Here is a 24,174-nt window from a genome sequence, read left to right on the forward strand (position 1 = left end):
TTTCTTTCTCAAGTTGCTTTAAGCGATCTTGAAGTGCTTCTATGGCTCCCGGATTTGGTGAGTTCTTGTCCCCGTTGGGTTCCGGGGTATCCTTTAGTGTAGTGTCCGCATTTTTGTGCGGTGTTCTGTTTTCTAGATCTGAGTCGTGGTCGTTGCCATGGCCGTCCGCCATGGTTTTGGGATGACTTCCAGGTCCCCAGCAACGGCGCCAATGTTCTGAGGGTTACCTGAAACTGGAGGACGATCTCGGATGAGATCTTCTGTACTGGTCGGAGATGACGTGTCCGGCTGGCTAATGACGGCCGGAGCTGTTGTGTCCGACTTGTTGGACTTGCAGTACGGCTGATCCTTGGCCACCGGAGGGTGGGGGGTACCTACAAGAGACTCCGATGCTTAAGTTAGCATGTGTATTAAACAGGTTTTATGTAGAATCAGAGTATGAGTTATACCTGGGTGCTCCAGTGTATTTATAGTAGTTGTTGAGTGACCTTTTTAGATAAGATAAGTTAGTTATCTTATCTTATCTTATCTTTGGGGTGAGATCAGCTTATCTTCAATGGAACCGCCCTTCTCTCTGTAGGCTTGGGCCACCTTTGGATTGGGCTGTGTTCCTTCATTTGGGCCCTTTACTGGGCTATTCTGTCGATTTGGCCGAGTTCTTCGTAAAGAAGTCGGTCCGCTTGACCTGAACAGGTCGGTCGCTTTGCTACTGAACATCCCGGTTCGGATAGCTCGACCCAGGGTATGAACACTGGGTAAACTGCCAACTTATGACACATTAGTTTAGGGTCTATGCCTGGCATGTCTGCGGCTTTCCATGTAAAGAGGTCGACGTTATCTCGTAAGAATTGTATTAGTAATTCTTTTAAATCTCTTTTGAGGATTGTACCGATATTAGTTATTTTTTCCGGGGTGTCCCCGATCTGAATTTTTTTCTATCTCGCCCTTTGGTTGGGGACGAAGATCTTCCCATCGTTGAACTCCGCCCAACTCGATTGTGTGGAACTCTTCTCTTTTGCCTCTGAGGTTTAGGCTTTCGTTATAACAGCGACGTACCATCTTCTGGTCTGCTTTTATCGTAGCTATCCCTTTTGAAGGTGGGAATTTCATACATAGGTGTGGGGTCGAGACTATTGCACCGAGTTGGTTGAGTGTTGTCCGACCTATGAGAGCATTGTAAGCTGAACTTACATTGACTACGATGTAGTCTATTTTGAGGGTCCTGGATTGGTCCCCTTTTCCGAAGGTTGTATGTAGTGGTATGTATCCTAGTGGTCGAACTGGGGTATCTCCTAACCCGAACAGACTGTTTGGATATGCTTTAAGTTCTTTTTCTTCTAAGCCGAGTTTATCAAAAGGCTGTTTTGAATAAGATGTCGGCAGAACTCCTTTGGTCTATTAAGGTGCGGTGTAGGTTGGCGTTTGCCAATATGATGGTGATAACCATGGGATCGTCGTGTCCTGTGATGATGCCGGACGCGTCTTCCTTAGTGAATGTTATCGCTGGATGTTGAGTGCTTCCTCCTCTCCTTCGATATGAAATACTTCTTTGAGGTACCTTTTGCGGGAGGATTTGGAGTTCCCTCCTACTGCGAATCCGCCATGTATCATGTGGACATGTCTTTCTGGTGTCCGAGGTGATTGTTCTGTTCGTTCGGTATCTTCATCCCTTCGCCTCTTTCTTTGATCATCATCTCGGGTGGCCAGGAATCGATCTAATTTTCCTTCCCTCACCAATTTTTCTATGATATTTTTCAAGTCGAAGCATTCGTTGGTGGAGTGTCCTCTGACCCGATGATATTCACAATATTCCTTCCGATTTCCTCCTCCCCTTTTGCCTTTGAGGGGCCGTGCTGGGGGAATTTTTTCTGTATGGTAGACCTCTTTGTATATTTCGACTAGGGATGCTCTGAGGGGAGTGTAATTTTGGTATTTTTTCATTTTCTCCCCTTGTCGATCTTCTTTTCTTTTAGATTCCTTGTCTCTGTCACGGTAGGAGGCCCCCGATTTTGAGGTTTCTCCCAATCGAGCGTTTTCTTCCATGTTGATGTATTTTTCTGCTCGCTCCTGTACTTCGTCTAAGGAGGTAGGGTACTTTTTTGATATAGATTGGCTAAATGGTCCCTCTCGTAGGCCATTGATGAGTCCCATGATGGCGGCCTCTGTTGGCAAGCTTTGTATGTCCATGCATGTTTTGTTGAATCTTTCCATGTAGTTGCGGAGGCTCTCCCGATCTCCTTGCTTGATCCCTAGTAAACTGGGGGCGTGCTTGGCCTTATCTTTCTGGATGGAGAATCTGGCCAAAAACTTTTTGGCCAGGTCATCGAAGTTTGAGATGGACTTTGGAGGTAAGTTGTCGAACCATCGGATTGCTGTCTTCGTGAGAGTTGTTGGAAAAGCTTTGTAGCGAACGGCATCTGAGGCGTCGGTAAGGTACATTCTGCTTCTGAAATTGCTGAGATGGTGGTTGGGATCTGTGGTACCGTCATATAAAGTCATATTCGGGAGTTTGAAGTCCTTTGGGATTTTGGTTTTCATGATCTCCCTGGTGAATGGATCCTGTTCTTTGCGTGAGCTTTTCTCAGGAGTTATCGGAGGGGCTTTTGATTTGAGATCGGCTTCTAATTGCAGTAATTTTTCTTCCAATTTTCGACGTCGCCGTACCTCTCTTTGTAGATCCTTTCCGATCTCTCGTTGTTGTTGGGTTTCTTTTTCAAGTTGCTTCAAGCGATCTTAAAGTGCTTCTATTGCTCCTGGATTTGGTGAGTCTTTGTTCCCGTTGGTTTCCAGGGCATCTTTCAGTGTAGTGTCCGCGTTTTTGTGCGGCGTTCTGTCTTCTGAATCCGAATCGTGGTCGTTGTCATGGTCGTCCGCCATGGTGATGGGATGACTTCCAGGTTCCCCGGCAACGGCACCAATGTTCCGAGGGTTACCTGAAACTGGAGGTCGATCTCGGACGAGATCTTCTGTACTGGTCGGAGATAACGTGTCCGGCTGGCTGATGACTGCCGGAGCTGTTGTATCCAATTTGTTGGATTTGCAGCACTGCTGATCCTTGGTCACCGAAGGGTGGGGGGTACCTGCAAGAGACTCCGATGCTTAAGTTAGCACGGGTATTAAGCAGGTTTTATGTAGAATCAGAGTATGAGTTATACCTGGGTGCTCCAGTGTATTTATAGTAGGGTGGGCTGACCTTTCTGATAAGATAAGTTAGTTATCTTATCTTATCTTTATCTTGAGTGAAGTCAGCTTATCTTTAAGGGAACCGCCTTTATCTCTGCAGGCTGGAACTGCCTTTGGATTTGGGTCGTGTTCCACTGTTTGGGCCCTTTACTGGGCTCTCCTGTCGATTTGGCCGATTTTTTTAAGAAGAGGTTGGACAGTCAGACCTGAAGAGGTCGGTCGCTTTGCCACCAATCATCCCGGGTCGGTCAGTTCGACCCAGGGTATGAACAGCGGCGGTGAAGGGAGAAGGGGGAAAGGACCCGGGGTGGGGGTGGGGGAAAGGGGAGAGGGAAGGGGAGAGGGGGAAGGAGAAAGGGGGAGGGGGACGGCGGTGGCGAAGCTTGGAGCCGCCGTCGCCGTGGTGGTCCCGTCGCCGTTGGAGATCGCCGCCTCTGCCTCGTCGTCTCTGCTCGCCGCCTCTGCTTCACCGCCTCGCCGCCTCTGCCTCTGCTTCGCCGCCTCTGCCTCGCCGTCTCTGCTCGCCGCCTCTGCTTCGCCGCCTCGCCACCTCTGCCTCTGCTCGCCGCCTTACCGCCTCTGCTTCGCCGCCTTGCCGCCTCTGCTTTGCCGCCTCGCCACCTCTACCTCGCCTCTGCTTTCTTGCTTCTGTTTGGTGTTCTTTCTGTTTCTGTTTGGTGTTGTTTCTGTTTCTGTTTGGTGGTGGTGGTTGTGGTTGTGGTTGTGGTTGAGGTTGTGGTGGTGGTGGTGCTGGTGGTGGTGGTGGTGGTAGTGCTGGTGGTGGTGGTGGTTGTGGTGTTGGTGTTGGTGTTGGTTGTGGTGGTGCTGTTGGTGTTGGTGGTGGTGGTAGAGGAGGTAATTGTGTTGGTAGTGGTGAGGGTATTTTTGTCCAAAAAAAATTAAAAGGACAATTTTAATACGAAAAAAATCGTTAAGGATGATTCTAAATAAAAAATTACGATGGGGACAATTTCGATTCGGACCCTCAACGTTGGAGACCAAAACAATACTTATCCCCTTATTAAATGATGAACATCTATATCATAACACATCCAAAGTATTAGATACTTAAACAGAACACATCTCTCTTTATTTACATCTTGGAACTCACTTTTAAGTATCTAAATTTGCATGTCTCAGAAATATTTTTTCTGAATACGATTCAATCACATTCTCATTCACTTTTAGCAATTTTAATTATTTGACTTGATTTTATAAATGTTCTCATCAGCGAATGATATTTTCTATAATTAATAAATATATTAAAAATAATTAATAAATTTGAGTAAATTAGACTCGCTAATTTTGGTAATTTTTAAAATTTTATATTAATCGCGAACCACCAGACTCTGTTGACCACTTGACCTCTCGAACGAGGCAACTGCCTTCTTCGAATCGAATTGTAGGTTCCCACGTATAAACCTCTTCCCGCCAAAATTAACAAACCCTTCTTCCCAGTTCCCACCTTGGTTCAGTTCACCAATCACCACCCTTCCACTTCCGGGTCTCCATTTCCAAACAAAAAACCTCAACCATCAATGGCTTCCACCAAACACTTCCTTTCTCTCTTTGTCCTCCACCTCCTCCTATCCATCTCCTCCTCTCTCCCCTCCTCCGCCATCCTCGACGCCGCTGAAATCCTGTCCGCATCCGGCTTCGACGCCATGGCAGTCAACCTTGAACTTGCCTCCCAGACCCTCGCCTCTCCAAGAACCCGCTCTCTTACCGTCTTTGCCCCGTCCGACGCCGCCTTCAAGATTCTCCAGCAGCCCACTCTTTCCCTCCTCCGCTACCACCTCCTTCCCAACGCCTTCTCCTTCCACAGCTTAATCTCACTCCCTTTCGGCGCCAACATCCCCACCCTTCTCCCATCCCACTCCCTCACCGTCACCACCACCACCGACTCCGCCGACAGTCTCTCTATTAACAACGTTACCGTCAACTCGGAGCCACTCTACAGAGACGCCTCTCTCGTTATCTTCACAACCGACCACTTCTTCGACCCGTACTTCCAGCTTCCAGCCAAAATCCCCCACCGCACTGGAACAACGGATCCTTATTCCTCCTCCGCCGCCGCGTGTTTTGCGGGAAGAAAGAACCACCGGAAGTCGTTCTCCTCCGGCGAAGCCTTTTCTTTCAAAGAAGCTAGCAGCGTTCTGAGATCCAAAGGCTGCTTCCTAATGGCTGAGCTTCTCGACACGCAGTTTCTCGCCATCAGGAACCGCCCACAGCTGACGCTTTTCGCCCCCATGGACAAGGTCGTTACGTCCACCAACGCCACAAGGGGCCACGTGGCAGCAACTAATAACAACAACCCAAGACTAAGAGGTCACTCGTCTATTCTTCGCCACCACCTCGTGCCTTGCAAGATCCTTTGGAGCGATCTTTTGACGTTGGAGGAGGGTACTCTAATTCGGACCTACGAGAGAGGGTTCACGCTCAACGTCACGAAGTCAACGGAAGACGTGCTATTGGTCAACGGCGTTCCGGTGATTTCCCCTGAACTTTATAACAGCGACTGGCTCGTCGTTCATGGCCTCCAAGAAGTGCTTTCGCCTTTGAAGGGCCGAAAAGGCAGAGGAGTAGAAGGTTCTGGAAGGATCTCGGAGGCAGCGGCGGAAGTTGGTAACGCGACGTCGTATGGGGAAGATAGCGCTGCGCAGCATTTCCACTTCTCTGTTTTCCATTAGGTGATAACGAAAAGATTATGTTTGCTTTTCTTGAAATTAAATTTCGGACTCTTAATTTTGTGCTGAGAATTGGGTTTTTGAAAAGATCATTATTTTAGTGAATATTTACAGTGATTATGAATGCGTCTTAACGGTTGAGGGGCTAACTCCCTAGTTAATAGTTAGGATTAATTAGTTCGCCAGGGCTATTTACAATGCAAATGCGTTAAACAATGATCATGTAAAGGTTTTCAACTAGGAATAGGTACTGTTGTATTTTCTTTCTTGCCTGGTTGAGCTGGAGTTCAGAATCCATATCTATCTGCACTTAGTTTTGAAAGCCTCACCAAGTGCATTTTTTAGGGTTTTTTTTTTTTTTTTTTTCATGAGCCTCAAAAAGTGTTAATTAGATTTGCCAAAGATTATAAAGATGACATTAAGTTGTTTTCCTTTTCTAGTGAAAAATGCTGAAGAATAATCCTTTCACGTGTCAAACAATTAGTCGAGATGAATCACGCATTACTCTCAGATTGGCCGAGATAAATTTCTGGGACTACTAATGTGTTATGCAGATTATTAACCAGTCAAGGTCAAACAATAACTTTGACGATTGTAAATAATTTTAGTGGTTGGAATATTGAGGAGAGAAACTTATTCCTTTATGGAATATTAATTTTATGTGCATCAAAATTTTTACTTTGTAAATGATAAAAGAAAAAAGAATTTTACAGAAAATAACCATATAAAATAAACTGATTTCACTTGAACAATTTAATATAAAGAACACTTAACAGAATTTCAGCCTTTCGAATAAAACGAAGAATTTAACAAAGTACAACAGAAACGAGATTAAATTTTGCAATAAAATTAAATTACAAAAACGTAAAGTACAAAATTTGTAAAGAGAAAATAAAGGAGATGGAAGAAACCTAAAAACAACTAACTCAAGACAAAATCTCAAAAAATTGCTGGAATGTGAGAGTTTGTGAAAGTGTGTTTGTAAAACCTATTTCCAACCTAAATCCCTTTGCAGCTCGTCAATTTATAGGGCCATTAAGCTCAAACACTTTGTGACACGTAACTTGCTCATCAATTTACCAAATAACTGTCCGGGCCTAATTCCTTGAATTTTAAAACTTATCTTCGAATTCTTCTTCGACAATCTCTCTCTCGACCTCCTTGAGTTTGCAATCAATTTTGGCTCATCGAACACAAGGACTACATTGGTCGAGTAACATAATGTCACTCTCCTTTCGTCATTGACTCTTGCAGATAAGGAGTCCAACCCCACATAAAAGCAACAAAAGCATTATAATTGTTGGTTAATCCAATTATCAAGAATGACAAGATTTTACAAGCAGATATACAAGTTAAACGATAGCACATCATAATTGGATATAGCAGATTCCCCACTAAAAACTAGATCTGAATATACTTGCAAAGGGTTCAACCAGTTAAAACAAAATTTAACTATAATTGTTGTCCGAAAAAGAGAATAAAATGTTAAACTGTATTTAGTAATTTCATCATATCTGTAATCCTCTACAATGATGAAATGAAGACAAACAGCAGGAATGAACGAAGAACAACGCTTAGACAAATGAGATAGCAAAGGAGGGTGGTAGTCCTTATTTTGGTTTTCAAGCTGCTTTTCAGGGTGAAGTGACAGGGGATTGATGAGTGAAGAGTATGCCAATTACTTGGATTTGTTTTTTTGGGTCGGTAAAACGCTTAACTGATTAAACCTGTTCAATTTAATCCGTTTTGACAATTTTTTAGGGTAGTTGCACCATGGAAGTGTAAAGAGAGAATACGGGAAGGGAGAATAAGATCTCAACAAGAATGAACTTTGCTCTCAAGTTATCGAGAATCATTGTGGAGAAGAGACATACAGTACAGAACATACATGTTACATGATGAAAATGGAAGCCGGGTGAACATCAAAATAATTTATGGGTATCGGAGGATCCACCAGAACTACTAAGCCACCAGAGTAATACAGTCACATCCGTCTTCCGATTCCATATCTGCACCTAACTTGCAAAGGCCACTATGCGAGGAGTCTCATTCACCCTCATCAACCCACTTTCCAAATTTTAGATTACGTCGGTAACCAAATGATGCGTTTCCATTAAATTGTCACTTCTACTGACTGGTCCGTTAAATCATGGTGCTTACGCACAACTCCATTGAATATTTATTACTCTTGTGTGTATTCTGTGGCAGCGTTGCACTGATTGGTTTGCGAGTTCCAATTGTCAAGGAGGTCTGAAACAGACTCCTCGAGCTTCTTTGCCTGAGGTCCTGTCCTAAGAACATTAACGTCACCCCAATTGGAGCATGGATCCCTCCACCAGCTCTTCAGGCCAGAGCACCATGCCCCTGGAACGGCTTGATTCCGTCCACGGTGGAGAATCTTCTCATCAATCATGTCCAGGACAGGGTCGTTGGCCCTGAACTGCCTAGCAAAAGCAGCTCCACTTTCTACCATCTTATTGTAATCAGAGATGTTAAGGTTCTGTGGTTCTATCTGTGGAGGATTGTCCCAGATCATGTATCGTAAGTCACCATTCACTGTTGTGTTCTTGAATTCTGGTGTATTGCAAATGACCGAGTGAAAATAACCTTCTTGAGATAACTTAACATTTGTAAAATACATGAGCAGTGTTCTAGGTAAATTATCCCAGCCAAAAAGGCAAAACTCGAGGAATGATCGACTCAAGATTACCCATGGTGAACCTGCAAGCGAAGGAAAGATTCACGAAAGACACCTCCCATTTGCAAAGATGGTGTTGCACTGACTGAATATGAGAGAATAGACTTGCCTGTGAAGATTTTGAAGGATTCAGGTGTCTTCCGCTTCTGTGTGGCTTGAAAAATTTTACTTCGCCTTGATAAATATATTGCTGGGTCAACTACGATAGGCTCAATTCTATCACTTCTGCATACATAAAAATACATCATAAATATATGATCTTTAATCATATGAAAGAGAGCCATGAAATAACAGCTAGAAGGATTAGCAGTAATTTTTATTACTCTTTCGATCCAAGGTCACTGGTATGGTCAATGAAATTGAGGTCCCTCCTAACAGAAGAGAAAACATGGGACAAATCTGGTACAGATAAAAGAGAGGGATTAGTAAATCAGAGAATTCTGATGGGAGGAAAAAACCAAAAATGGATCATATCAAGAAACAAAATCAGTTGTCCATAAACAGATCATGGAATGATTAAGTAAAAATTGTTCTCGGTAATATGTAGAGCATTTCATAACCTATAATAACATAACACTACAAGAGTTCTTGAGTTGGGAGTACAACATAGAATAAAACAAACAGATACACAATTAAATTGACTTGATCAAAACAAAGCACAAGATAATTGAGTTGACGAAATTCTTAAGTATATAGAGGATTTCATCAGCTAGACCATCAAAAGAAAATAAAATGATGGTATTGGACTGCAATACTGTTGAGAAAAGTTCATTGATGCCAAGCTTAATTGACACCTTTGGAACAACAAAGTTGATTTAAACGCTATGTCAGATCATTAACAACAACAAATAGAGTATAATTACTTGCAATCTCAGAGGCAAATGATATCCTATTCTTTAAAAGGGGAACGGGTGCAAGAGTTAACTAGCATCTCTCATAGGACATTCTCCAGATGGGGCAAAAGGAAAAGCAACAGTATATATTTCACATTTGAAGAGTGTTTTGACAAAAGCTTTAGTGTTAACATTTTATTCCACCTTCGATTTCCTTCCCAGAATATAGAACAGGTTATTAATAATGCTTTATCAAACTATTTTACTCATAAATTTGTTCTTCTGTACTGAATTGCATTGAACAAGTTCCCCTCTACACATATATCATTTACATGGTTTCTCTCCAGCCTTCATCTGCTCCATTGTCCACGATCTGGTGATAATTTGCATCTACAACTAGCAGTATTCGGTTCAATTCAGTACATAATATGTATCATGCTCATGGTGCAAAATGTAATTCTTTTCTTTTATAAAGTTTGACACTTCCTATTGAGAAACTTGAGTATCTACTTTTTTTCTTTGTTATTTATGACAACGGATGACCTATTCGCCGATATTAGATCCTCTTGTGACAATATCAATCATATTACTAATAGTATCATCATTGGAAAAGTAACTATACAGATTCAATTTATTCAGGATGCCTAAAACTACGCATCCAGATTAAGCCTTAAAAATACTCATTGTTTGCAATTTGTTCCCTTTACTCCAAAAGTTTTATTGGTTTCAATGATAAAAATGTTTTATTATAGTTTCAATTTTACAATAGAGTGTGGATAGTGGTAAAATGTTAACAATAATTTGAAAACCCCAAAATATCCTAATAAACCTCACTCCTGACTGGTTTTCTCAGATATCAACCCAAATTCAAAAGAGATAGCGAGATGGGTGTTTAACCCAAGTAGTATAACCCAAATATCATTATGTTTATCTAAGTTTGGTCATCTTTTTGGAAGTGGTGTTTCTTCATCTTCATCTTCTTGGAGGTGGGGGACCTTGACGGTGAAGATCAAGAGCAACCAAGACAAGGTAAAAAATTTTTTACATGGAATGCCACAATATTTGATCTGTCCATCATGTCAACCAAGCATGTAAACATATCCAACACAAACTTCAACAAAAGTGGAAGAACAAGTTGAGCCTGTAACACGATAAGCGACGCGAGACTAGCTGAAGGCTCTAACAAGAGATGCAGCAACAGTGAAACAAGAATGACAAAGTTGAATTTTGAGGTATTCAATTATTAGGAGTATTTTGGGGTTTTAATACTTCCCTTAACAATTTAGCATGTCATATTGAGCGAAATTGAAACCATAATCAACACTTGGGTATAATTGAAACCAATGAAACTCATGGGGTAAAATTGAAATATGGCAAACATTGAGGGGAATGAGGATTAAGAGACTGCTAATCTGGCAATAGAATATGCGGTTTGTGACTGTGTCATGGAGAAAATATGTATATAGGCAGTGTGAGGCTGCTATAGTATAGTGCCTCATTTTTATGTTCTTCTTTCCTAATTCAAATATGATTTTATTCTCAAGCAATAGAGTTGAGACCCAGCTTTACTGTCAGTAAATAATATACTATACCTATTCTCTCCCTTTTCTTGTGTGGTTTCTTACAATTTAGCATCAGAGCTCTCATCTTGGGAGCCGTGTGAGCCCATTGCTAATGCTAACATGGTAGGAAGGATATATATTCTTGAGAAAAGTTCAATGAGATGCTGCACATTGTGAAGGATTGACAGCGAAATCACTCGAGGGATCAATCTCTACCACGGAGAGAGATCCACAAGATGAACCTAGAGGACTGATGGGAGGGGGATCTAGGCTTTGGGGGAGATGCTTGCCACTTTCCTTACTGCCACAAAGAGCGTCGTAACTCTTGGTCTCACCACCAAGAGGGAGATACCCCCCTCATTCCCGCGGTGGGTTTTTGCAGTGGGGTGGTTGCTGAAGATAGAGCATTACTTTGTTGTAACTGAGAGAGACAAATGAATAGAGCTTGTGCTTCTCACACTAGAGTTGAGTGTTGAACTAGTTTCAAGCATAGGAGAACCAAGTTGCATTCCCTTCTTGGTATCAATTCAGGGAAGCGGTGTTGTGTACACTCCAACCAGGGGGCGGAGAAGGACCCATTTGGGACATTATTGAGGGTGAGACAAGTTGGGCCTGTAATGGATTACATAGACCAATTCGAAAAACTTCCTAGGCATATGTAATATGTTGATACCGAAATTCTTAAAGGAATCTTCACTAACAAGCTAAAACTTATTACAAGCTGAAATAAAAGCTTGGAGTTGGAGACATTGGCTGAAATCAAGGATTGAACCATATTGTTGGAGGAGAGGAACCGAGAATGGAAGGGAGGAGGTGTGAATCCAGTAGAGAAGGATTGGGACTTCAAAAAGGGCCAAAATCTAAGTAGCATTTGGAAGAGAGACTGAGACTAAGACTGGGAGACAAAGACTGAAATGAGTCTCAGTATTGTGTTTGGTGTAAAAGTGTACAGGACTGAATTATGTCTCCTATTTGGTTTGAAATAAAAGTAAAGAGTGAAATGTTGCAAATTACTTAAATACCCCTAAGATTATAAAACCTAATCCCTTTCTCAACCTATGTCAAATTTCACGAAGCTTCACCCCTTTTCTCCCCTGTGCTCGAAGAACTGAGCAGCGAGGACACAAGCCGTCCGTCAACCCCTCCGCCGGCACCGCCGCTTACGCTGGCGCAGGAGACTCTCCCGTCGAGCCTAGCGCACCACAGCATCTCCAAAGCTTCTCAATCGCGCCGCTAGGTACTCCACAAGGTCGTCTGTTTGGTGCCCTTCGCCGCCTCTGCATCTGCCTTGCCACCGCCACCGTCGTTCCTTATCAAGTCTGCTCTTCACTTTGGAGATGTGTCTCTGCTCTCCTCTCTTTCTCTTCGTCCCTGCTTTCCTCTTTCATTTGTCACATATCACCGAATTTGGGGGTGCATTTTTTGTCTAGATGATTACATAATCCCTAATTATAATTGGATTGATAACTTTGTATGCTAATTTTCAGGGACCTACTCAAGCTTAGATTCGCTTGCTGGAGCTACGACGGCGATGACGCAGCAGTGGTCCTGGCGACGAGAATATTAATGAATGAGAACCTGCAAAAAAAGTAGCCCTAATTTGATTTGCAGAAAGGGTAAACTTGGAATCAATTAATTAGAACGAGGGTATTTTGGTCATAAAATATTATTTAGATTTTAGTCTCTGTCCCCAAAAATTCTAGTCCCCTATATCCCCACTTTTTGGAAGTACTAAAATTTTGGAGACGGAGACTGAAATTTTAGTACCAGTCTTTGGGCCAACAAACATGATGCTGAGTCTCAGTTTTCCAGACTCCGTCTCAGTACCTCCAAATAAACGCTAGCTTAGGAATGGGATATGATCATATGAAGCATAAGGGGGTGGGTCAGCAAGGAAGGGAGCAGTTCCAAACCTTCCAAATTAGGAAAATAAAGAAGAAATGACAAAAGGAGATGTAGCTGGAATTAGGTAACAAGCTAGAGCACTGAGTATGCTCTCAGCAGCTCAAATTGCAATCATTTCCTAAAACTGAAAAATGACAGTGTGTACTCCTATTAGGGTAAGTCAGATCATCCCCTCCTAAGTCCTATCTAGGCAAGCTAACCCACTAGGACTCAATTCTTGTTATTTATATCTGGAACCTCCCCTATTTTCTCTTTTTTCTGTACATTTTCCTCCTATAAAATACTTCGTTAAATCCCTTAATTGGCCTTATTACCATTGGGGTCCTACCAAACACCCCTCTATTTCCCCGCTCCTCTTTCACTTTTCTGGTTCCCCCTCTCCCATCAAAAGCATCTTTATCCATTTTAACTCTAGGCTTCTTTTCCTTAGGCAACTCAAATGTTGTTTCAGTTCTGGCAGAAAATACACGCTTACATTCCATCGCAAAAATACTAATTAACTAGAAAACCTGTCTTGAGCAAATTCGTTAACCATGGTCAACACAAGTTTAAATGTGAATCATATTAATCCACAGCACCCAGTCCAGCCTGACAACCATATGACATTCAGATTTATAAATAAAAAACGAACTTAACTTTACAGTTCCAAATAACATAATAGAAGTAGAAAAGGTGAAATCTTAGAGGGAATATAACAATTAAAATATTTCATTCACTTCAATGCAACTACAATCATTATACACAATAGAGCTCAGCCAAACCTTCTATGATAGTTAATATTTCAAAGTACGTTAACTCCAACCTAATTGGAAGTCATATAATTGCATCAGACAAGTTCCAATTTACATAGGAAGAAAACCAGAGATATTTTAATATGTACCATTCTTGAAAGTATAGATATAGCATACACATTTTATCTTAATCTATCAATTATAGTATTTCATCTATAACTAAGCCTAAATCTTAAAAATGGTTGACAAATGACAATTAAGAATCAATTCAAATCACCTTAACTCTCCCTGTATGTTTAAAGACTAAATTGTGGATGATTTATGCAATTATATACCAAGTTTATTGAAGGTATACTATCAGTATTATCTAAACCACTACTGAAATGAGACAGTCTACCGTTTATCTTTGGTTTTCTTATCCCTACCTATTGTAACCAAACTCCAAGCCAATTGTAGTATAGAAACTATAAAAAAGCAGAAAAAAGGTCACAAAACTAGGGAATACAGAAATAAGAACACAATCACAATAAACAATTTTCCCATAATCTAGTATTAAAACTTGAGTATAATTTCTCATAACCATCACTAGAGAAACAAAAGTTTCTACTTCATATCACAACTCTAATTTCCTAAACCAAACCAAAACCAAAACAAAGCTCCTAAAAGATTAAAGAAACCTTCCCAGCTCATCATCAAACCAATACAGGCAACAACAATCTTTTCTTGCTATTGATTGGACTACCGCTATCCAGGTCCAACTACCAGAAACCTGACATTTGTAATTTTCTTAAAAAATATCCTTAACATTTAATTTCATTCAATTTATCCCTAACGATTTTTAATCCGTGTCAAAATTATCCTAGACGTTAACTCCATCTAAAACACTAGGGAAAAAAGTGCACAAATCGAAATATTTGTGGACAAAATTGAATCAAAATAAATGTTGGGAGTATTTTTGAATAAAAAAATCGCAGAAGTTAAAGACAAAAAGCATGCTTTCCTCTCGTTTTTAACCTAACTGAAGTCAAGGTCTGGACTCGAGGACATTTTCCATTCCCAATTTAAACGCTACCTTATCAAAGAAATGAAGAAAGAAAGAATTCACAGTAGAAACTACAAAGTGCAAACCCATGAACCAAAACAGAATTTACCGTATTGGCATTACCATCCTGGGTGATGAGGGGATAATCAAGGGCACTCAAAGTGACAAACCAATCCCAACCACCATCCAACTTCATCATAATGGCAGCAGCTCTGAGAGTGATGGCAATGTTCGATGACCCCAAATACGTCACATAATCAGCCTTCCCGACCACATCAACGTTCCCGAAGGCCTGTATCGCCGGCACCGACGTCACTGCCGCCGCGAGTCTCCGCCTCTCTTCGTCCCCAGCGTCCTTCCCAAGATGAAGCAGGTAACGGTTTCTTGGGTGGTAGATTGCCAGCAACAGGCGGAAGGCGCGGTCCTTATCGCCTCTGCTGCCAGTGATGAAGTAGGCGAATGCGGGAGGGTACAGAGCACCGTGATTTACAATTGAGGGGAAGGGCTTTGGAGATGTTAAGGAAGTGAAAGAAGAGAGAATGATCATGAGGGATAGGAATGCTGCAGTGAAAAGGGTGAAGAGCCATTTCTTCTCAGCACCCATCAAATAGAACTACGAGAATCACGATGAAAATGGTAACTACGGTTGGTGTTGGGGGCTTGGGGCCGCATATGGCACCATTGTAGCCAGTACCATGGTTTTGGAAACCGGTTCGAACAGTAAGAAATTGGTTTCGGTGACAATCAAAATTGTTAACCCAAATGATGTTGAATCGGAAAATTAACCGAGAATCAGTCGGTCGAACCCAAATTTGGAAACTCGACCGAGTTTTTTTATTTTGAATTTTTAAAAAATAAATATATAATACTTAAAAAGTTAAAAAGATTTTTATTTTAATGCGTTGAGTAAAGTATTATTTTTGTCCCCAACGTTTGGGATAAGTTCCAAAGTTGTCCATAACGTTTCAATCGTCCTATTTAAGTCCCTAACGTTTCAAAATTGACTCAATGTTGTCCTACCGTTAGGGATCCGTTAACAGAATTGACGGCGGGACAAAATTGAGACGATTTTGAAACGTTAGGGACTTAAATAGAACGAAAACGTTAAGGACAAAAACAATACAAAAAATAAATTTTAATTTAATTTTATCTTTCAATAATATTAATTTTTTACTACATAGTATTCAATTATTTTTTAATTACATTTAAATAAATTACACTTAATCACATTACTTTTATTTTAAATAAATTTATTTTTTTATAATTTTAAAAAATTTTGATACATTAGAGACAAAAGGTATAATTTATATTTTATTGTATATATATTATTTTTTTCCTTTCTGCAAGTTTATATACTAATCATTCTACAAACATTTCATGATAACTAAAAATCTTTACGGGTAAAATTGTAAAAAAATTTAATTTATTTAAAATAAAAGTAATATGATTAAGTGTAATTTATTTAGATGTGATTAAAAAATAATTGAATACTATGCATAGTAAAAAAATGATGTTATTGAAGGATAAAATTAAAATTTATTTCTATGTATCATTTTTGTCCCCAACGTTTTCGTCCTATTTAAGTCCCTAACATTTTAAAATTGTCTCAATTTTGTTCTGCCGTCAATTCTGTTAACGGATCCCTAATGGCAGGACAACATTGAGTCAGTTTTGAAACATTAGGAATTTAAATAAGACGATTGAAACGTTAGGGACAACTTTAGGACTTACCCCAAACGTTGAGGACAAAAATGATACTTTACTCTTAATGCGTTATACATGTGTTTAATTATATTCGTTATTTTAGACACCTTTTAGTTTGTGTATATAATATATTAAGACATAGATATTGAAAAATAGACACTTAAGACATCCTATTATATAAAAATAAGGTTCATGAATTAGTGCATTTAAGACGTGTCACACATCTAAGATCATCCACGTATTTTTATTACATTATTTATGCTCATTGCATCATTTAGGACTAAATTTTTTTTTGCATGGTCCTTATTATAATAACACCCCTATATCAAAACCATCTATATTATAACACATTTTTGATGATTTTATCTCATTTTTTGTATCCTTCTTTTTCAGCTTGCTTTATATGTATATTTACCCCTGAAATTTAAAATTTTAAAATTTAAAGTCAAAATCAAAAGTTAAAAAGGGATTCATTTTCATTATTTACGTTCTCTCTTCATTCTCTGTTTTTATTTTTTTTCCTATTCTTTTTCTTCTTCGATTTTCCTTCAATTCATCATAATCTTCAGTTCCTCCTCTTCTTTTTTTTTCTCCTCTTATTTGGTTCATTTCTCCGTTCACTGACTTCTTCCGAGTCTAAGTTGGAGGTGGAGATCATAAATTTTGTGTATGCACTAACACACCAAGGTAGAGAAAGTCATTTTATGATGTCACTGTACCTCAAGGCTCCAACATTCGGGAAAGTCGTCGGGGTGGAGGCAATGCCAGCGATGTTAGAAGGGTTACGACGGTAGAAGAGGTGGCGACCACTATGGTGGTGGACGATGGTATGCTAGTGGTGGTTATAGTAATTGCGGTGAAGTTCGTGATGGTTATCGATGTTGTTGTGATGAATATGGAGGAGGAAGCGGCGGAGGAGAGTAGATCGTTGGACAGTACTAAGTGGTGGCCACAGAGAGTACATATAGTGCGAGTGTGCGACTATAAAAGCAGAGAGCATAGCAACAATGGCCAAAACAGAACAGTGAGATATTACCGACAACCGGAGCAGATTTGCATAGTTGTTATTTTTTGTGTTTTAACTAATTAATTAGATAAATTATGTAAATAATTATTATTTGTTTAATCTGCAAATTTATTGTATCAAATTAAAATTTTTTATTGAAAATTAATTTGAAAAAATTTCATTTGTATATGTTCATTTTCATTAGCCTAGAAGAAGGAAAAAGTTTAGTAACAAAAAATTTTCAGCCATAATTAGCCAAAATTTTTCATAATTTACTTCGTTTACATCACTTAATAACAGTTTTATTTTTTATTTCACTCTCTTATCATTCCACTTATCATATTCCTATCAACTTCACTTATTAATCATATTATTTATAATATCATATCCCTTACTATTAGGTATTCTTGTAATCAATACTTAATATTCTTTTTTATAATTTTTAATACATTAAATAATAATAATAATAATAATAATAATAATAATAATAATAATAATAATAATAATAATAATAATAATAATGGACGGTAATGATAATATATATTAATTGAGTTAATTGCACTTGATTCTTTGTTTCCTTAAGGCATTTAATATCAATCAATAGAGATACGAAAAAATCATTAATTCTTTATTTCCGTTAAGGCATTTTAATTGCACTTGATTTTTTGTAATATATACCTTCTATTAATTCAATTATAATCATTCAAAAATCATGACTCTAATACCATTGCAAGCACAATAGTATATAAGTCAAGAAATTTTACAAGAAATTGCGTTTATCATTGCAAATAGTATGGCATTTGAATTCGACCTTAATACGGTACCTATGGTAGAAGGTGCTGATGAAGAATTTGAACAACAGACGGACTCACCCGACAAGGTTGTTGTCAGTCAACCAATTTTTGAGAATATGAATAACACACTAGCTTTTATGAGGTATGATAATAAACTGATTTAATTTTTTTGTGTGCTTTTATGTGCATTTATAATTATATTGTACTAACTAAATTCATACACATAACATTCATACGTTCATATACATAACATCCATAATTACATACAACTAACATCTAAAAATTAAATTTATGTTTATTAGATATTACATCCACACACACACACACACACATATATATATATATATATATATATATATATCATTTTTTAGTTATTGCATAAGTAACTATAAAGTTAACACAGATGTTTTTAAATTTTATCATAATTGAATTTAAAAAAATATCAAATTCTTAAATTAATTTATTCAATTGATAAATTTACTCATAACATCCATAGATTCATACAAATAACATCCAATATTTCATGTTAATAACATCCATAATTTGTACTCATAATATTCATAATTTCATACCTATATGATGTCTATAATTAATAAATTTTTATAATTAATATTATCAAATTTTAAACTATACATCTTATTATATTTTTCAAATTATCTCATATGTGCACTAATAGATCATAATTTTAATTATTTTAATATTTTTATTTAATATTCATATGTATGCTTATTTATTGATTTTAATATAACGAGTTAATAATTATTTTTAAAAAATTATTTTTTAATTTTTGTTTATATTTTATGTTTTATTTGTTAATAGTCTATATGTAAAATATAAGTTGTATAGTTGGAGTTGTTAAAAATTTTTAATTTAATTTTCATAATTTTTGCAGAGAATTATTGCATTTTAATGGATAATAATGTGATTGAGAGATGTTAGAAATTTGATTTGGGAGAAACTGAATTTGATTTTGGAAAAAACATTAATGACTCCAAACATGCACCAAAATAATAGGTGATAAAAAGGATAAGTGATAAGGAGTTACATGTCACTTACTTATCAAGAGAATGAGAATTTTTATGTGATATTTTTTTATTATAATTATATTTTGGCTACCTAGCATCACCTCCAAAAGAATATGTTTTCCAGTTCTCTTCTTCTCATCATTCTTGCTTTCGGTCTCTAATATCGGAGCAGCAATGCTCAATAGCAAAATCAAATTAGTGAATCTCCTTATTGGTTTGCTATTTTTGGATTTTTTTGTCATAGTAATGTTTTTTGAACTGGTTGTAATTATGGTTTTTACTGTGAATAGAGTTGTGATTTAATTTTCAGTTTAAGATTTATGTATTCTCGGTTTTTAAAATTGTGGCTTTTGTTTTAAATAGATGCAAATTTTCGTGAAAGCTTTCATGGGAAAGGCCCTCATCTTGGAGGTGCAAAGTTTCAATACGATTAATTGCAAGTGCATCTTTATCTACTATAGCAGTCTATCAATTTGGTAAAGATAAAGAATTTATATTTGCTGCTGCAAATGGAAAGAATAATCCTGAAACGTGTTTATATGCCATTGCTTAGGGGATGTCAATCTATTGTTCTATATGCCATGTTAATTTTTTTCTTTTTAAAAATACTATGAGTTTGATATATGTGTATCTTAGCATATTTATGCAGTGAAAGTTGAGATGTCACTTCTTGACAATTGTAGGCAAGCACTCAGTCTATCAAAAAATCCTTCATTATATTGGAAATAATTCTAATCTATATGAGCAAGCAATATCTATAATTGGTCGTAGTCTCTCTTCTCTTGAGAAAGATAACTTAAGACCATGTTTTGGTTTCGGCGATGGTTAGTATCTCTTTCTGATTTTACAGAGAAATTCCTGTATGTTGTTTATCTTCTATTGACTACAATGAAGTTGTTTCTGCAACTTCTACACATAATCAAAATATGTTCAATTTTGTTGTTGATGGTAGATATTGTAATGGTTTTAAACAACACTTGAATGTTACAGAAGAATGAACATTTTGAGAGAGAAGAGGAGATGCAAAGTGGTCATGCATGGTAAAAGTACGTATTTAATCCACTTCTTAGAATTAAACTTTTTTCTTATTGTATGATTTTTCATCATGAAAAGTCTACATATAATGCTATGTTGATCACTTTACCACAATTTATTATACTCTATCAAATCTAGATCACCTTATGGTAGCACGAATACCTACATCTTCGTACTGTTGTACTAGCAAGTGCACTGGTTCGTCCAAGTAATACCTGAGCAAGTTAGAGTCGATCCCATGAGGATTGTTGGCTTGAAGCAAGCTATGGTTATCTTGCAGGTCTTAGTCAGGCGAAATCAGAAGGTTGTTGGAAGAGTTGTCAAATTTGCATTAAAAGAAATATGAGAAGGGAATAAGGTATTTTGTCAAAGAAATCAGTAAGATGGTTATAATTGAGGATTGGAGTTGCTTAGCCTTTCTGAGTTAACTCTGGTATTACTGTCTTCCTTTCTTGTGAGTGATCTCTTCAATGGCAGGCTGTAAGTGATTAACGCCTTTATTGAGATGTCGTCAATACTCTTCTGGATCTGAACTCCAGGGTTAGTGTGGATCCATCTCTGCTTGAGGGTGAAGCACGTACAGTCCATTCTCCTCAATGATCCTACTCAAAACGCCACAGATAAGGTCGGATCTTCCGGATCAAAGAATATTGCATCATTGGGTTCTAGCCTCTACCACAGAGACCCTAATCTCCCCATAAATCGGCTGAACTGGTGTATCGAGAAGTCCCCAACGAAGTCGTGGATTACCCGTCTGAGAGATGTGTGATTCAAGCTGGCAGTTAGTGCTTTCCACTGAAGTATTCACACGAACTCAAGTAGACGCGAGTGTTTGTCAGGCACGTTTATCTTAGTATGATGAACAGAGCTGATTGTCACTGATCATCCTATTCACCATGCTGAAGTACGAATATACATCTTAGAATTAATCACACACGGATCGAAGAAAAATAGTAATACTTTTATTAATTTATAGGACTAGCAGGGCTCCTCCCCTCAACCTAGGAGGTTTAGAAACTCATACTGATGAGAAATATAATGATAAATTCGAAAATATGGTAAAGGTAAAGTAAAGTTATCAAAAGGTTTCTGAATAACATGAATCAAATCCCTTAAATACTAAACTAATGATTAGTAAGGGTAAAACAGTCTTTTTAGTGCAAAAAATTATTTGAAATTGTGCAAAAACACATAAACTCAAAGTAGAATCCAAAAATGTGAATTTTATACTAAAACCTGTAAAAACTTAATAAAAACTAAATAAAACATACTAAAAATTATATGAAAACTATGCCAAAAAACGTATAAAATATCCGCTCTATCACCTTACTCGCACCAAATCTTTGAAGAAGAATTCTATACATGTTAGTCAATATCATCCGGCTAAACTACATGCTGATAACTCTTATGCTAATAATTTAAGGACTCTTTTATCTAACATAGTTACTAGTGAGTCCCATATCTGATTAAATTCCTTTTTTAATTTTAAATCCTATAACTATATATAAAAACAAGGTTCATATGTTAGTGTGTTTCGGATGTGTCACACATATAAGATCATCCACGTATTTTTATTACATTATTTATGCTCATTGCATCATATAGGACTAAAACTTTCTTGCATCGTCCTTATTACAACAACACTCCTACATCAAACCATCTATATTATAACACACTCTTGATGATCCTGTCTCATTTTTTTTATCCTTCTTTTTCAGCTTGCTTTATATGTATACTTACCTCTAAAATTTCAAATTATAAAACTTGAATTCAATATAAAAAGTAAAAAAGGGATTCATTCCCATTATTTACGTTTTCTCTCCATTCTCTGTTTTTATTTTTTTCTATTCCTCCTCTTCTTCGGTTCTTCTTTAATTCATCTTAATCTTCATGATGAGCAGATTTATACGCTTTTTGGCATTATTTTTAGGTAGTTTTTAGTATGATTTAGTTAGTTTTTACTATGTTTTTATTAGTTTTTATGCAAAATTCACATTTCTGAACTTTACTATGAGTTTGTGTGTTTTTCTGTAATTTCAGATATTTTCTGGCTGAAATTGAGGGACCTGAGCAAAAATCTGATTCAGAGGCTGAAAAAGGACTGCAGATGCTGTTGGATTCTGACCTCCCTGCACTCGAAATGGATTTTATGGAGCTAAAGAAACCCAATTGGCGCGCTCTCAATTGCGTTGGAAAGTAGACATCCAGGGCTTTCCAGCAATATATAATAGTCCATATTTTGCCCGAGTTTTGACGACGCAAACTGGCGTTCAAACGCCAACTTCCTGCCCTATTCTGAAGTTAAGCGCCAGAAACAGGTTACAAACCAGAGTTAAACACCACAAACAAGCTGCAACCTGGCATTTGACTCCAAGAGAAGCCTCTACACATGTAAAGCTCAATGCTCAGCCCAAACACACACTAAGTGGGCTCCAGAAGTGGATTTCTGCACTATCCATCTTAGTTTACTCATTTTCTATAAACCCTAGCTACTAGTTTAGTATAAATACTACTTTTAGAGACTTACTATGTATCTCATGACATTTTCACATCTGAACATTATATTTCTGACGGCATGAGTCTCTAAACCCCATGATTGGGGGTGAGGAGCTCTGCTGTGTTTTGATGAATTAATGCAATTGCTGCTGTTTTTCATTCAATCACGCTTGTTTCTATTCTAAGATATTCACTCGCACTTCACCTTGATGAATGTGATGATCCGTGACACTCATCATCATTCTTACCTATGAACGTGTGCCTGACAACCACCTTCGTTCTATCTGCATTAGCTTGAGTGTGTATCTCTTTGATTCCTGGTTCACGTGTTTGATTGCATCTCCTGACAACGAGCATTCGAATCCGTGAGATCAGAGTCTTCGTGGTATAGGCTAGAATTATTGGCGGCCATTCCTAAGATCCGAAAAGTCTAAACCTTGTCTGTGGTATTCCGAGTAGGATCTGAGATGGGATGACTGTGACGAGTTTCAAACTCACGAGTGCTGGGCGTAGTGACAGACGCAAAAGGATCAATGGATCCTATTCCAACATGAGTGAGAACCGACAGATGATTAGCCGTGCAGTGACAGCGCATTTGGACCATTTTCACTGAGAGGACGGATGGTAGCCATTGACAATGGTGATCCACCAACATATAGCTTGCCATGGAAGGAGCGTTGCGTGCGTGAAGAAGAAGACAGTAGGAAAGTAGAGATTCAAAAGACAAAGCATCTCCAAAACCTCAATCTGTTCTCCATTACTGCATAACAAGTATTTATTATTTTATGTTATTTACTCTTCATAAACCCAATCATTTTTATTACTAATTTCCTGACTAAGAATTACAAAGTAACCATAGCTTGCTTCAAGCCAACAATCTCCGTGGGATCGACCCTTACTCACGTAAGGTATTACTTGGACGACCTAGTGCACTTGCTGGTTAGTGGTACGAGTTGTGAAAAGTGTGATTTACAATTCGTGCACCAAGTTTTTGGCGCCGTTGTCGGAGATTGTTCGAGTTTGGACAACTGACGGTTTATTTTGTTGCTTAGATTAGGAAATTTTTTTCTTTTTGGTTTAGAGTCTTCTATTATTGTTTTGGTTGAAAATTTCTTTTAAATTCTTATTTTCTTTTTCAATTTTTTCAAAAAATTTTATAAACTAATAATTGAGTTTTTCTGTTTGAGTTTAGTTTCATATTTTAAGTTTGGTGTCCTTTGTGTTTCTGTTTTCCTAAAATTTTTTTTTTCAAAAGTTGTTCTTAGTGTTCATCATGATATTCAAAGTTTTCCTGTTTGTTTCCTTTGTTTTGATCTAAAATTTAAGTTTGGTGTCATTTTTACTGTTTTGCTCTTTCTTCATTAAATTCAAAAATATCTTTTCTCTTTATTTTAAATAATTTTCGAATTTTCCTTTAAAAATTCAGATTTTTTATTTTAAAACTTTTTATTCTATCTTATCTTAGTTTTGAAA

At 37.8% G+C, this 24,174-nt stretch overlaps 2 protein-coding genes and 1 long non-coding RNA gene across 3 annotated transcripts; 2 read left to right on the plus strand and 1 right to left on the minus strand.

Moving 5' to 3' along the window:
* Positions 1–4,701: 4,701 nt before the first annotated feature.
* LOC107640925 (putative fasciclin-like arabinogalactan protein 20) lies at positions 4,702–5,873 on the plus strand. Its single transcript, XM_021124290.2, has one exon. It carries the CDS (start codon positions 4,722–4,724, stop codon positions 5,871–5,873), a length of 1,152 nt encoding a protein of 383 aa, XP_020979949.2. The 5' UTR covers positions 4,702–4,721.
* Positions 5,874–7,678: 1,805 nt separating this feature from the next.
* Positions 7,679–15,364, minus strand: LOC107643861 (beta-glucuronosyltransferase GlcAT14A-like). Its single transcript, XM_016347610.3, has 4 exons — positions 14,765–15,364; positions 8,892–8,967; positions 8,678–8,793; positions 7,679–8,591 (listed from the first exon to the last, which is right to left on the minus strand). Exons 1-4 carry the CDS (start codon positions 15,243–15,245, stop codon positions 8,053–8,055), a joined length of 1,212 nt encoding a protein of 403 aa, XP_016203096.1. The 5' UTR covers positions 15,246–15,364; the 3' UTR covers positions 7,679–8,052.
* A 4,563-nt stretch (positions 15,365–19,927) lies between these two features.
* Positions 19,928–22,606, plus strand: LOC148565679 (uncharacterized). The gene is made up of 3 exons (XR_015883346.1): positions 19,928–19,994; positions 20,161–20,216; positions 22,246–22,606. It is a non-coding gene; the product is annotated as an uncharacterized LOC148565679 (long non-coding RNA).
* Positions 22,607–24,174: the final 1,568 nt, after the last annotated feature.

Source organism: Arachis ipaensis, chromosome B5 (genome assembly GCF_059453495.1).
Source record: "Arachis ipaensis isolate K30076 ecotype BB chromosome B5, ASM5945349v1, whole genome shotgun sequence".
Taxonomy (NCBI): domain Eukaryota; kingdom Viridiplantae; phylum Streptophyta; class Magnoliopsida; order Fabales; family Fabaceae; genus Arachis; species Arachis ipaensis.

Bases quoted from the DNA above. Each gene is read 5' to 3' on its own strand.
- LOC107640925 (XM_021124290.2), top strand. From the start codon at position 4,722: ATGGCTTCCACCAAACACTTCCTTTCTCTCTTTGTCCTCCACCTCCTC.
- LOC107643861 (XM_016347610.3), bottom strand. From the start codon at position 15,245: ATGGGTGCTGAGAAGAAATGGCTCTTCACCCTTTTCACTGCAGCATTC. The intron at 8,968-14,764 runs GTAATGCCAATA...TATCTGTACCAG, and splicing joins TCCCCTCATCACCCAGGATG to ATTTGTCCCATGTTTTCTCT. The intron at 8,794-8,891 runs GTAATAAAAATT...TTATGTATGCAG, and splicing joins AGTGACCTTGGATCGAAAGA to AAGTGATAGAATTGAGCCTA.